This window comes from Terrapene carolina, unplaced genomic scaffold, assembly GCF_002925995.2.
Source record: "Terrapene carolina triunguis isolate 2854851 unplaced genomic scaffold, T_m_triunguis-2.0 Scaffold112, whole genome shotgun sequence".
Lineage (NCBI taxonomy): Eukaryota > Metazoa > Chordata > Testudines > Emydidae > Terrapene > Terrapene triunguis.
The window spans coordinates 13093705-13109543 of record NW_020664463.1 but is presented as its reverse complement, the minus strand read 5'-3'; the positions used below and the strand labels follow the sequence as shown (position 1 = coordinate 13109543).

The 15839-nt window shown below is 39.7% G+C and overlaps 1 protein-coding gene across 1 annotated transcript in view; it reads left to right on the top strand.

Moving 5' to 3' along the window:
- The first annotated feature begins 11088 nt into the window (after positions 1–11088).
- Positions 11089–15839, top strand: part of KIAA0930 (KIAA0930 ortholog) — a 59209-nt gene continuing 54458 nt past the window's right edge. Inside the window, exon 1 of the mRNA XM_026652291.2 lies at positions 11089–11235. Coding sequence (XP_026508076.1) covers positions 11125–11235 — 111 coding nt within the window. The 5' untranslated portion in view covers positions 11089–11124. The remainder of the gene's footprint in view (positions 11236–15839) is intronic.

The following is a 15839-nucleotide window of genomic DNA, read 5'->3' as shown; positions in this document are numbered from 1 at the left end:
TCTTTATTTTTTGACTGAACAGCCCATTCATACGCTTCCCTTGCATCATAATATAAAATATTAAAGATTTGACCTTGCAGAGTATACGTTTAATGTACCAAGCCATCGCTCCCAGGCTCCACACAGGATCAATCACAGTGCATGAAAGTCATGCGTGTGTGTCTGTTGCAGCCAGAGGAAAAGTGTATCAAATTTAATCTGTTTGCTTGATAAATTGTTTTTCAACCACTGTAACTAATTGTCTATTACAACCGTGTCTACTTACTGAGTACTATACTTTATATGCATGTAGGTGCTAGAACAGGGTTTGAATGTTGAGTAGCAGTCATGAGAGCAGATTGCAAAATCTGATCACGCTTACTATAAGGTTTGTGTCTTGGCTCAGTGAATTCAGTTAATGTTTCTAGTAATCTTCCCATCTCACAAGTCAGTCATTCATTCTCCTTCCAGATTCTTGTCTTTGAATTAAAAATGGGAAAAAAATCCATTTCTTATTTTTTCATCAAGTTTTTTAAATAATTGTGTTCAACAGAGAAATTAAGAATGAATTCTGTGTAAGAAAATACTTCTTGTTTAGAATGAAAAATACCTGCATTAAACTAATGTGTGTATCATCAGTGGGCCAGGGGCATTTTTAGTGACAATATCAGAGAGTGATTTGTAGTGGGATTTTCCCCACTCTTTAAAACGAAAACAGTCTCCCTCTGTCCCCAACCCCCTCCCGCTCCTATTGGGCTGCTGTTTCCCTTGTTTAAATTGATGGGTGTACTTCATAAATGCCGAAGGGCATTGATCTGACCTTAACCGACCAGAATGAGGCCCTCACTACGAAACATTGACCGGAGTCAATGGAAGTTGTAATATTAACCATGACACAACTATGAATTCAGGGGATCGCAGCAAAACAAAAAGGTTAAAGATCTTGTGTGCACTGAGTCCTGAAAAAAAAAAGACAGTTTTTAATTCTAGTATTGACATCAATTGATATTAGGGTTTGTCCTTCAGGTAGTTAGTTATTTTGGCATTATGAGGTCAGCCCTATTCCCTGAGCAGAAAAGGGGTGTTTATTTCAGAACCCCTGATTAACAGAGATCAAAGGCTATGGCGTGGGGAGGGGTGAGAGAAGTATCTTGGATAACATTTTCAAAAATGTTGGAATCCCATTTTCAAAAGAGACTTAAGGCATTCAGGAGCCTAACGCCATTGACTTGCAATGAGACTTAGGCTCCTAAATCACTTAAGCATTTTGAAAATTTTACTCCTTGTCTGTAAATATAGTGCTTTACTGAGCGTGTTGAGAAGGCTACAAGATGCTGCCTTTATGTGCTTGGACAGCTCTTGTCAGCATGCGGAGGGTTATCCCTAGCATATATGGTTTGAGAGTATTTTTGCTGTTTTCTAAATTTGTTGGCTGGTGTTTTTGTTTTTTGGTTTGCAACAGTCCCACTGGAAATTGTAAACTTGCCACCTGGTAAAAGTATCCAAATGGCTCTCAGTATTTGGTATTGCTAATCCACGCCTGTGACAGTATGGTTGTTTTCAGATTTACCCCAGTAAAATGTTCTTTAGGAACATATTAATGCTCCTGTTGTTTTATAATGTTTTTCCAAAGCTGGGGATGTAAGAACTTTGAAATGTGTAACATTTCCCTCTCTCCTTCACCCTTTTAGCAACAGTAGCTCTACCTTTTTATTGACTATAAAAAATACAATCTTTAAAAATAAAGAAAAAGGAAACTAGATACTGTTTCGTTGAGGCTGAGACCTTGGCAAGATTCAGAGAGGGACTGGATAATTATATGGATTACCAGACTAACTGGAGTTATAACAGATAATGTTAAGGAAGAGCTTGGGAAAGTATTAAAAAATACCACATGCTTCTGAATTTCAAGACAATCTCCATCAATTAAATATTAAAATGAGATTCTCAGGGTCATATTTCCCCTCATCTGCCTATTGTGGGGTTCTTACACCTTCCTCTGAGGCCTCTGGTTCTGGCAACTGTTGGAGACAGGATACTGAACTAGCTGGACCTTGGGTCTGATCTAATCTGTCAATTCCTATGTTTCTATATTTAACATGCTATATTACTGTATCTCTCTTGAGGCTTGCACATTCATGAGTCGCCTTATCAACTGCTCCGTTATCTTGGCCATACGTAAAACCACTGAAATCAAGAATTATTTATGATTTAGGCTAGGTCTACATTAGAGACCTTACAGTGGCAAAGACTGTAAATAAGGTATAAATTTTTAACAGCGAGTGTAATTTAACCATTGTAACAATTTAGCAAGGGTCATGGTGGATTCTCCATCACTGACAATTTTTAAATCAAGATTGGATGTTTTTCTAAAAGATCTGCTCTAGGAATTATTCTGGGGAAGTTTTATGGCCTGTGTTACACAGGAGTTCAGACTAGATGATCAAGTGGTCCTTTCTGACCGTGGAATCTAGTTATTTAAAAAACCATATCAATTGAAATCTGAATAAGGCTCCTGAGTCTGCCAACTTGGCTGTCCTAATGTTAGGTACCAAAATAGGATTTAGGTGCATAAACCAAAGTATTTGTTTTTTTTAAGAGAAGCAGAACACGTATAGCTCAAGCGGATTTCATTAGTTTTGATTTCACTGGATTTGCAGATGCACAGGCCAGGAGTCTAACCTTGGGTACACAATTTTTTAAAATTATGGCCCTACTGTGCAACTTGGTTTCAAAGTAACAACATTTGAACCAGTAGTGTTTATGGAGTATCATGCATGAGGCTTGAGTTAAATCTGTTAACTTTCTTACCAAAATTTCTTTAATTACTGTACAATTTACTTTTTGTTTTCACAGAATATTTAGTGTTACTGAGGCCTTTTTTCAGCTGTCTGATATTTAGGGCCCTACCAAATTCACGGCTGTGAAAAACATGTCACGGACCATGAAATCCGGTCTCCCCTCTCAAATCTGGCTATTGTGGGGTGGGGGTCACAGTATTGCCATAGTTCTCTTTCATTGATTCCAGTGAATCACTGTTTCTATAAGTCTCATACAAATCTAGCGCAGGCCGGTGACAATAACCAAAAGTTGTATCTATGTGTGGCTGTTCAGTGGTCTTGACATGAGTCGTCTCAGTTGAATCTTGGGTTTTCATGTTTTTTTTTTTTTCTTTTAAGCAATATCAATACCATTATTTTGGGAGATGAGTGGGTAGGCATGTGATTGGTGATAGGAGACTCTCAAATACAAAAGATGGGTGTGATTGTTACAAAGATGAACAAACTTCACTTGGAGCTGTGTTACATAGGAGAGAAATTAGCAGTGGGCATAGGTAAGGGTGCTTGTTTCCAGGATTTACTTTCCTTTCAGATACCATTTAGTTCTGCACAACTGAAGCTTTTTTCCCCACTGATTTTGATGTCACTTTTACATTTTATGAATATTACTCTGAAGTGATCACCTGAAGATGATCTCAAAAGTTTCTTAGGGTTTGTCTACATGATGGGGTAATGCACTCAACTGTAGTCTGACTTTTAAAGTGCACTAATGTACTGGGCATTAATGAGTTCGTGTAGACCCTGCTGGTGCGCACCAAAGGTTTCCTAGTGCACTTTAACATATAAACAGCACCACGTTAAAGCACACTAGGGAATCTTTGGGGTGCACCAGCAGGGTCTACCTGGACCAATTAATGTGCAGTACATTAGTGTGCTCTAGTAATCATTCCCGCACTCCCCCCATCCCTCATAGTGCATTACCCCATTGTGTAGTTGAGCCCTTAGAAGCCTTAGTCTTGTTTGGAAATGTTAGATCACAGCAGCATTTACAGTGCTTAGCATATTCTGGAAGGAAATGATGCCCTTATCCTTCCCCTTTCCCTTTCCATAGGAAGGACACCACTTGTAGTTGATCTTAATGGCCACAGTGATAATGGGCCACAGGCTCACATGCTATTTCAAATCAAAAGTGTCAGTTATCTAGCAATACCAGAGCGATTACATTGAAGGTGTGTACTGAAAACTGCAAATTGAGTCTAGAGAGAATATATTGAATTCAGACAGCTGTAAAAATGGAGTCATGTTTAGAAAGGTGACAAATACAGGAAAATCAATTTCCATCTATTGGCAATCAGGTGTACGTGGTGCAACCGCTGCAGAGTTAATTGCTTACCCTAACTCAGTGTGTTTTAACCCTTTCGTGTTGGCGACCCTTCTTTGAAATCAAAACGTTTTGGGACCCCTTTCCATTTGCTGTAAAAGTAAGAGTAAAAAAAAAAAAAAGTATCAATGATCAGTTATATAGGCTTATTTTGACAGAGAATACTTGACCTTGAAGGGTAAAGGTGTGAGGAGAATGGGGGAGCGAGATTTTCTTTGCTTTAGATTGTAATAAAATTTTCAGTGCCTCATGACCCCCCCCTAATTGACCAACGTGACCAACTGGTTGAAAAACACTTGGTCTAATTTAAGCAAAGTTATCCTCTCATATCTTTAATAATATTCTGTTTTGCCTTCCTGTACGGATCTTCCATTTACGTCAGTGGAACATCCATGAAAAGTCGAATACTGGAGTCAGGATCTGCAGCACAGGAAAACCTGTCTCATGTTCTGATCATTTATTCAGTATCTTTCTCTCTCAGTATTGGAGGCCCCTGTAATAAGTTCAGTATTTCTTTCAATTCTTTGGTATGATTAGATAGAAGAAAAATTCAGAGCAACAAGGGAAAAAATTAATGCTCACTCTCTTTAGTGTAATATTTGCTTGTTATTTCAGTCTCTCTCTCTTTTGATGTCACAGTGCTGAATTCCCTCAACATCTACTCTAGTTAGTGAGTGTTGATGGTGCTCATTATCACAGGGCCCACACATATATATAATTTCCAAATCTACATAATCTTGCATTATACTTTTAACCGTGAAAGATATATTTTTTACACTTGGATGAGCCCATGTATTTTGTTCATTTTCAAAGAAAATTGGTCTGTCTTAGATACTTATATGGCACTCATTACTGTACTATTTAAACATCCCATAATCTTTAATGTGTTTATCCTTGCAACACACATGTGAGGTAAGGCAATGGTGGTATTCCCATTTTACAGATGGGCAATGGAGGCACTAGAGACTAAGTGATATGCCCAAGGTAACACAAGAAAACTTTGGCAGAAGAAGGAATTGAACATGGGTCTTGCATGTTCCAGGCTAGCCCACTAGCCACTGGTCTTTCCTTCTTTCTTTTCTACCAAAATTTCTACCAAAGAAGGATGAGAGATTTCTGGTGAAAGTATAACTTTTTTTTGAAGTGGCTTGGACCTTCCTGCCTGAGTGGGCACTTCTCTTCCCAGGCTGTATTATCATGGTTAGGATTGGTAGAGGTGTTCATGTTCATGTCCATGCCCCTTGATATATCAGAGAAGAAGCTGTTGGCAAGATGTCCTCTATGAGGGCCTCTCATTTTGGTGATTTCCCACATGGTCTGGAATATCCTGATTCTCTTGATCTTCTGGGCTTGTTGCAAAGTCTGTCTTTTTGGGATCGCGGAAGTGATTGGGGTGAGCTTTTTGGAGGAAAGCCTGGGTGCTTTTGGTTTCTAATATGCTGACTAGCTGATGTCTAATATGCGGTCGGGACAAATGTGCCATTCTGGTTTTGTGCTAGTTGTACCTTTTTAATACCAAGAGTGTGTCTAGCCCAGGGTTGGCTTTTTATGTTAAATCTGAATATTTTGAGAATATATAGTTAAAGGAGCAGTTTATCTCATGCAGAGTATTTTGCTAACTCAAAACCAAAATGAAGTGTAATAAAAATCACTTACATGTCTTGACTGCGTTAAATTGTAAAATCTTGAAGAGCTTCACAAACAATTTAATTAAACTTCCAGCACCTCAGTAAGCTCACACTACTAAACCCATTTTACAGATGATGAAACTGAGGCACAGATTGGTTAAATGACTTGTCTGATGTCCCATGATTCATAGTAACTCATGGCAGAATTGGGGATGAAGCCTGGGAGACCTGACTCCCAGTCCCTTGCTCAAACCACCAGATCAGAGTGAGATTATTTTTCTTCTCTACAGTGTAAGTGATAACTGCCAAAAGAGTAGTTATCCACCAAATATGAAATCACATTTTTTTAAGTTTTCCTTTGAAGCAAAAAAAAAAAAAATTCTGACATTTCTTTTTAGCCTGTGATTTTTGCTTTTTGAAAGCATTAATTATAAACAATTCCTAACCTGTTGTTATATGGGTCTGGAGCCAGTTCCCTCAAATGAATACTTGATATAAAATCGAATATAGGTAAAAAGATACATTGACTGCATACCAGCTGACATAAAGCTTGACTATAATGAGAGTAAAATCCATGCAAATGAATCATTGCAATGAATTGTTGTAATTAGGATGTATTCATTACAAAGGTCTCATAATCATATAATTAACTTTTGGTGTATTGAGATTTATAATCTGAACTCCTAATTCCATTTTGTTCATTTAGAAGCAAAATCTATTAGTGGGCAGAGTGTTCTCACTAAGCTCTCTCATGCTGTGTTCTGTACTGTGTGTGGAATTGGTTCTCTTGAATCCCTGATCTAATTCCATTGTAATAAAGGGCCCAATTCTGCTCCTGTTAAAGTGAGAGTTTTGCCATAGATTTTAGTCGGAGAAGCAATAGCTCCATCAGACCTTTTTCAAAGTCTCCAGTGCTTTTATTAACTATCTTCCGGCTTGGCAATGGTATTTATACAGCCTTTTTATTCTGTAAGTCTGATGTAAGTCCAGCCAAAGACAAGAATGATAGAAATGTATTACCGTCTCATGGTTGTGAGAAATGAGTTAGGTCTCAGTCCTTCCCACTGGATTTGTCTACATCACAAAAGCAATATCAATATCAAGGTGAACTTGTTAGCAGAGGTGCCAAGGATTAAGTGCCTGATCCTCCTAGGAGCAGAGTGCCTTCTACTCCAGTTGCTCAGCACCTTGCAGGATTAGTCTATGGCTTGGAGAGAGAACCACTCTCTCTTGACCCCCTAGAGGTGGCCCCTACAGGGCAGGTTGTGGCAGTTTGGTAGGATAATGACCAGTCAAGGCCTGCACTGTCTCTATTCTCTGTATTTAAAAGAGGATTTCTGTCTCCTGGGCTTGACACCTTTCAAAAGCATGAACTACCCAAAACTATTTAAAAAGCAATTTTGTGCAGCTAAATAGAAGGCCCCTAACTTTGCCAAGGTTTTACCGATCAGCTGTGGATTTCTAAAATAATGGTTGCCATATAGGCTGCTTTTGTTTTTGTTGAATAAATTGGAGAGCTAATGAGCTTCAGATGAACTTGAAAGGGTTTGTTGCTTTCTGGCATGAAATTAAAATGTAAAAGGAGAGAAGTCAATGATTAAGAGCAATGTGTTCTCCCCCCCAATTAATTCCACTGCATTTGTAGTACATTTTAAAGTCCAATTCTCTGCACCAGTCTCCCTCTTGCCCCTGACATGGGGGGTGTGGTTGTAATTCGGTTGCATTCCAGCTATTTTTGGCTGCCACAATCCTTTAGGGGTCATTGCAGCCAAAGAGAACTTAGAACAGCCCTGAGGCTGCTCCTAATTACACTGGAGCCAGGGCAGCTCTGAGAAGACACTTCTGCTCCCATTCCTTCATTCCTTTCCCTCCCGTTCCCACTTTGAGCACAGCTCAGTCAGGACAGAGAATCTGCCCTAAATCTCAAGTGGAGTTGTAAAGTCACCGCCTCACGTCCTTGTTTCTGGGTCACCAGTTTTTCCTGAGAAGTTCCATTGTGGCTCTGTGGATAACCAGTTTCATTGCAGCAGCATTACTGCACGAAAGGAAGCTGACCGTTTCCTCTCTTGTTAGGGATGATCAATTTAATAAGTCAAGCTCATCTCCCTTCCCCTCTTGTCCTGTCTCTGTAAATATTCTACCCTGAGGAGTTCCTGGTGCAAATCCCCAGACCTGGTCTGTTCTCTGCACCTCTCCCATTTATACTAGTGCATTGCAATAACTACTTCAACATAATTCTGGTACAATATATTAATAGTTTTATATTATTGTAACACATGCATGACACATAGCACTGAATGTCGTCAACTCAGAATTTCACAGCTGCAACAGAGATTGAATTGTGATCCAAAAACATGGTTCCTGAACCGGATAGAACAATATTGCAAGCATGACTTAAGTACAACATTGTATAGAGTCACACCACACCAGAACACACTGTGTATTTAGTTATTTAGACCGCTTACCTAGATACCTATATCTGCTTGCATGTGTTTATTGACCTGTCTAGAAAGCACTCTAAGAAAGCATCTGGATCTCCCTACGCCAAAAGCAGAGACTCCTACAGCTTGAGTTGAAGGAAAACTCTCCTCAGCTCACAGTAGCTTTGGGCCTCTGACACATGTGAATAGGAGTTGAACATCTCTTCATCCATCCAGTAAAGGTCAAAGGGAGACACGTACATATAGCCAGTTAATTAAAAACCCATTCTAGTCCATTTTAGGTTCTTGTACTAAGCCCATCACCATGATATCGGTGTATACCAAGTTCCAATTGCCATTCTAAACCCTCCTGGCCACCAATTTTTAGTCGCCTATACATTACTCGAATGAATTTGTAAAGTTCAGTTTAAATCCGTTGGCTTTGGGTTTTCTAAGTGACAAGTTCAGACTGACATTTTATAATCGTATAAATTACCTTGTTATATAGACTTAATTGATGAAGGAAAACTAAGTCTGAAGGAAGTTTTTTCCAAGTGATGAACATGAGAACTTTTTTTTTTAAGCTGACTGTACATGACACCTCCATTTTTCCTCATCCTCACTCATTTCTGTAAAACATCAGAGAAATTAAATAAAAAGCCCCTTAATATTTAATTCAGTGTTAAGACTCTGAAATCCAAGCACTCAAAAGCCAAGAGACTTAACAAGCCCAGATTCCTGTGGGACATTTAGTGGGTCATGATGTGTGCCTGTACTGTTTTCTGTTCTCTGCTAAATATGAAGTTTAATGTATTACTGCTTGTTATTAAATGTCTCACAAACTTTACACAAGGCCAAGTGTTGTTGCTGTGCACACTTGAGTAGTTACGGTGACTTCAATACAACCACTCAATGAGTAAAGCAATTGCAGCCAGGCTGAGAATGTGCCAAATTACTGAAAACGTTTTGACTATCCTGGCTTCTTTGTGTCTGTCTCAGCCTTTTTATTAATGATGGTTATCACATTTAATATACAGTAGATATTTCCTACAAATGCTGTGGCTTATTGATGATGTTTAATGTATTCTCTGCATGGTCTGGCAGTGAAATTTCATTTCGTTTGAACTGTTGCTCTTGGACTTAGTTGGAAATGAAATCTAAGGTCTCGCCGATCAGCTATTTCTCTGGTTAAAGATTTTAAAGTCTAATCTCCTTGCCTGCTACATTCATTAAAAATGGGAAGAAAGGTCTCGCCTCTAAATATTAAATGCACATATAATGAGGTAGGAAAATGTGCTGAACAACATTTGTGGATTAAAAGACTGACTGGTCCCTTATGAAGCCCTGAAGACGGTGACCAGAGTCCAAGAAAAATAATTTTTGTTGTTATGAGAGATGGCACCTTTCTTTGCAATTGACTAAAAACTCTCTCAAAGCTTAATTCAGATACCCCCATAAATAAGTGTTATGTCTCACTGAATAAGATTGATTTGTGCTTCTCTACAGAAATTGTTGTGTATTCCATATATGCAGTACACTGCTATTAGGCGAATGTGCTACATTGAAAGATAGCTGTGGGATACAAGTCTACAAAGAGGTGGTTGTTTCTATTCATTAAAAGTAACTGTAGTATCCACTTCAGGTATTTTTGTTTCTTTGCTATGAACAAGTAACAACACTTGATAGAGCGTCTTTCAGTCCAGAGGACTGCAAAGCAGTTAAGAAGCTGGACTGTGGCACATCACCGGGGTGCCACCTTTGGGGGCAGATGGAAGTGGTAGAGAACCACAATTCACTCACCCACTAGGCCCTCTTGTAGCTCCAAGGAGTGCTGGAGAAGCATAGTTGCCTCACTACCAGCCACCATATGAGAGGATGCAGCATCTGTTTCCCTCTCTGTGCTCCAAGACCTGGCTAGGCAAGGACTCCAATAGCAACTGGCCCCTGTGTGGCTGCAGAGGGGCTCCTTGCAGTGTCTTTACCCTTTTATTGTATTTAACTATGTAAATAGCTTCACAAAATTGTAAGTCAGCCTCTGCTGCAAGTCCTTCTCCCAGTGAGATCTGAGAGACTGAGTCTCATGCTGCTTCTTTCCTCCCACCGACTCCTTCTTCTCTGGCACTTTTGTGGCATCAGAACTAGCAGGAACAAGAGACTTCAAAGTCTGGTGTCGTTAGCAGTTCTTGTTTCTGCATTCAAGAGGACTTTGCTACCCTTCATTTCCCACCCTCCTTATCCCCACTCAAGGAAAAGTTGATTCCCCATGTAACGTAATTAGACTTCTTGGTTTGACATGAAAACCTTCTAAGCTCTTTGGTCGGTTGGATATTTTGGGGGAAGGGTTGGTCAGTTTTATATCTTGCCAAATGTGGGATGCATTAGAGGGTGCCTTCAAGGTATGGGCTCATTAATACGAATTGGCTAAGAAAAGATAATTAAATAATTCACTTTCTGCAGTGCTTACCACATTCCCCTGCCAACATACGGTAAGGCTATTGCAAGCTGACAGATTTAAGTAATAAACTCTGGCAAATGGTGGTGTTAGCTGCATTTGAAATTAACTCCTTTCTGTGCTTCTCTAATGTCTTCTAGATTGGTGCCTTGGCTCTGTCTTTTCCAATGACACCACCAGAGCAGCTGGAAAAAATAGAGAAAAGCTTTAAGGGCCAGATCCTCAGCTGGTGTGAAGTGTTGTCTATCTGTATTGTCATCAGAGCTGTGCCAACTTACACCAGCTAAGCACCTGGCCATAAACATATTGTCTAGCATGGGTGTCACGCAAGAGTTAAACATGTTACCTTAAGCCATACAACTAATCCTTCCGTAGGATCATGCTTAAAATCAAATGTGACAGGATGTCTTCTTCAACTCTTAATTCTCCTGTTTTATTCCCCTTAGGTTGTTTCAAAGATGATCGCATTGTGTTCTGGACTTGGATGTTTTCTACTTATTTCATGGAGAAATTGGCCCCCCGGCAGGATGATATGCTCTTCTATGTCCGCCGAAAGCTATCCTACGTTAGTGGCGATAGCACAGAGGGAAAGAAGGTGAGTGAACAGAATTCAGAGTTACGAACACCAGAGTTATGAACAGACCAGTCAACCACACAGCTCATTTGGAACTGGAAGTATGCAATCAGGCAGCAGCAGAGACAAAGGAAGAAGGAAAAAAGCAAATACTGTACAGTACTGCATTAAATGTAAACTACTAAAAAAAAATAAAGGGAAAGCAGCATTTTTTTTTTGCATAGTACAGTTTCAAAGGCTGTATTAACTTAATGTTCAGTTGTAAACTTTTGAAAGAACAACCATAATGTTTTGTTCAGTGTTGCAAACCTCCATTCCCAAGGTGTTTGTAACGCTGATGTTCTACTGTATATTGTAGCCTGGAAAATATTTTTCACCCATTTAGCACAGAATTTGGCCTTTTGCTGTGCCTTACTTGTCTGAAGTACTGTAGGGATATTGTAAATTAAGGCTTGGAAAAAATCAAGCTCTGCCCACAACAAATGTTAATGTGAAATTGGCCTGCAGTGAAATATTGTAGTTGACAACGTGGATTTCAATAATGGTATCAGTAGGCTTCAGTGTTAACATCCAAATGAGATGAGGGAATGCAGCTCACATTTCTGGTGAAGCTATTGTGTCTGTCAGTCTGCAGACTCAGGAAAACAGCACTGTGTTGGTCCACATCTAGAAAGTTCCGTTTTTGCAACTATAAGGAGTAGAAACATATATATTTTTTTAATGAAAGCTTAACTACTGCAGAATGAGAGAGCCAGCCAGCCAGCCAGCAAAGTAGTGCTGGTTTCATGCATCCATACGTACCAGGACAATCCAATATTGCACCCATTAGACACTCGGCAATAACTTACGCACAACCTTAGGAACTCGTATAAAGGGATGATGAGGCGATGTAGAAGCAACTAGTAGACAGAACCTCAGTCATCAAAACCTATTTGTTGAGAGAGAGAATTTTGGCCAGAGGGCATCTTGGGATTTTTTTTTCTAATTTTTGAAGATGGGGGGGAGGGTGGGAGAAGAGGGGTAAAGTGTCTTCTATCAATGGTGCTACTAGACAAAAAAGAGACCCTAAGTTCAGCATCTCAAGTGAACAACAGTTACTGATTCAAGTGATGTCTACTAGTCTTCACTGAAGACTTAGAACAGGGTATTTTGGAGCTTTGGAGCTCCTGGAGGAAAGTGATGCTTTAATAAATGACCCTGACCTGAACCCTTGAAATTCCACAGCTGTATTACTAGCCTGCATAACACAAGATTGTGGCTTCATTTAGCCTGGTAAAAATATGGGTCTTTTGACCTCTTATTCTTCCCAATGGGAAAGAAGAATCACTTTTAATGCTTGTCCACTTGAACAGTTTCATTCACATACGTACACTTAGCTAATTTCTGATTCCTAAAGCTTTTGAAATTATTCGTCTTTCCTATCGGGATTAGGAGATCAAATAACCCCTTGCTTATATCAGGCTAAATGAAGCTCCAAGCATAAATGCAGTCATAAATATTTCTGATCTGTGAGGCTTTTTCATAAGTAGAAGTCCTTGTCTCAAATTCAGCCTTAGTGAACTGCTTACCACAATGGTTGATGTGGGAAATAAGAACTTGTGTGTGCTGTAGCCTGGCACACTGAGCAAAGGGCACATTGTATGCTTCAATACTGTGCCTGGGTCAAGCTTTGAGAATTAGGCTGTTTTCTCTTGGGGATATTGCAGTACTTATAAAATATGTGAGCCCACAAGACCTTTTAGAGTTCTTTTCAAAATTGTCCTGTAGGCTCCTGTTTGAAATGAGGGTTTGCGTTGCTTGGCGGTTTCAACTGCTTCTTATATGGGGTTATTGAGCCTGTCTTGTGAAGTGAAACATCTGTTACTTTTAAATCTTGATTTATGGTTGGTCTGGTTTTAATTTGACTTTGCAGCTTTGTCAACTATCGTGAAAGACAGACAACTATCTGCAGTCCCTGATTGCCATCCCATCACTGGGACTGTAAAAGTGCCTCCTATTTATTTGGATATGTAAAGGCGAGGGAGAACTAGACAAAATATTGGGCTTTCAACATCAATCACATTTTAAACTACCTTTTAAATCTGCCCACCTCCAAATTGCATATTCTCCTTAGCTACTGACTCTTGAAAACAGGCCCATTCCACTCTTTTCTACCGTGTGTGTGTGTGTGTGTGTACATACAATAAGTTCTTGATAGGGCCCATGTCAGGACAGAACTTATTTCTCCAATCCTGGGGACTTACTCATGATGTTCAATCTAGGATGTTGATTCTATTAAGCACTGGAATAAATTGCCTAGGGAGGTTGTGGAATATCTGTCATTGAAGATTTTTAAGAGCAGACTAGACAAACACCTTTCAGGGATGATCTAGATAATACTTAGTCCTGCCTTGAGTGCAGGGTACTAGACTAGATCAGTGCTTCTCAAGCTATCTGATGTGGGGGACCGGCAATTTTTTTCCAATGTGCCAGGGACCGGTGCCATATTATTATCCTATTTGACGCTCTTATGAGGAAACTTGCCGCGGACCGGCAGCCGATGGCTCGCAGACCAGCACCGGTCCGCAGACCACCACTTTGAGAAGCACTGGACTAGATGACCTTTCGAGGTCCCTTCTAGTCCTACAATTCTATGATTCTATGCCAGGAAAGAGAATTAGATTCTTGAGTAACAGCTTTTCTTTTTTATTTATGACAAGAGTGCATCGTATCAAGTTTCTAAGACTTTAGTCTCCAGAATCTCTGTACCAAAATCACAGGACCCATCTATCATGACCAGAGAAATCAGGGTAACTTAGAACAAACCTTTTTTCATATTTAACAGAGCATTAGCAGTTTAAGGGGGAACCCTCTGACTCACAGTTGTTCATACTCCATTATGTCAAGTTTAAAAAAAAAAAAAAAGGAAAACCTCACTTCCCACTCTGTCCTACACCAGCCAGTATAATTTAGTGAAAATTTAAGACGTGTTCCTCATTTACATTAAAACCCCTTTTTACTGCAGGAGTGATGTAAAGAGGCCTTAGTATAAATGGAATAAGGCTTTTGGTTTAAGAAGTATAATGGTTTACATTAATGGTACAATCTCTCTGCCACTGCTCCCTGCAATAGACATTTTTAAAGAATTACATTTTGGTACATTTACAGACAGCTCTGATTTTTCTGTATAAGACAGTAGGGAAATTGTGATCTCAGGGTATTAAGGGAAATCATAGCATGGCTTTCTTGGCAACTCATCAAGGAAGAGACCAAAGTAAAACCTGAAGCGGCAGTATGTCAACAGTGCCAGATTGTATTAACCCATTTGCCTTTGAATTCTTCTTTGCCACGTGGAATGTACACCACATCTCTGGTAGGACTGAGAAGGACTAATACTTTTATTGTATGTATTGAGTTTGTAAAGGGTGCCAAGACGTGGGGATGGGTACTCTCTTGGTTAGCATAAACTTTAATAAATAAATGGTGTTGGAGTCACTGCCAATTAGATGTAACTTAGCTGCCAAAACAGCTAATCTTCCTGAAGGCATAAAAGTTACCAGTGTTGGTGCTCCATCTTCAGAAGTAGAGAGAAATGTAGCCCCATGGAATATAAACTAATGGGCCTCCAGAATTTGAGTGCTATCTTTGTACTATCTCCCTTTCAAGTACCAAGTATTGGCTGTTGTGGGAGACAGGTTGGTTGAGATTTTTAAAGCCAAAGGGATTTAGGCACATGAATTTCCAATGAAATTCACAAGAGTTGTGTGTCTAAATCCCTTGTTCACTGTGAAAATTTCATCCACCAAAATTTCACCCACCAAGAGTTGTGTGGTCCGACAGTCGGAGCTGAGATGTCATCTAACAGAGATGGCAATTTCTTTGTTTCATATCGTTGTTAATTTAAACTCTTTTTTTAAAATACTTCACCTTACTAATCAATGGTGGTCTGTTTTTTTTAGCAATCTGTGGGGCTGTAGGGAGAAGAATCTAGTGTAAGTTGTAACTTCTGGCAGTTCCAAATAACTGGTTGAAAATCACAGTCACAGAAACAAGTAGCAAGATTCTCATTTCTGCCTGCCCAGTAACTCACCAACCATTCTGCATAGTTAGAATGTGGGAAGGGATTACAGTCACTGTGTGTGTGAATCAGTTCAGAGACAGCTGTGCTGCCTAAATGCTTAATATTTTGCTGAGTCTTCGAGTTGTGTTGTAGTCATAACTGTGAGTAGGAGCTGCCGGCATTCCTGGAAGAGGAGAATGTTAAGTTAGGCAAAATCACTCTCATTGTAAAACCTGAAAATGAAAGAGAGAGAGATTGTTTGCATTGCCAGAATTTTACTACGACTTTCTTAAAGGAATTTCAGAGCCTTAGAAAACATGGTGATCTTGCTTTCCAGTGTACATATTGTGACGGGTTGGATCACAGAAACCCCCTTGGGAGCTGCCACTCGATGTGCCAAGACTACCCCTGCTTCTGTTTTCCCTGCCAGCTCAGGACTCCAGTACCTTGTCTTGCTGAGTCAGACACTCCTGTCTGACTCCAACACAGACCAAGGGTCTGAATCACTTGTCCCAAAACTGCAAGTTTACCCAAAAACAGCTCACAGGAGTGTGCTTGTCTTTAGCACTCAGATGCCCAACTCCCA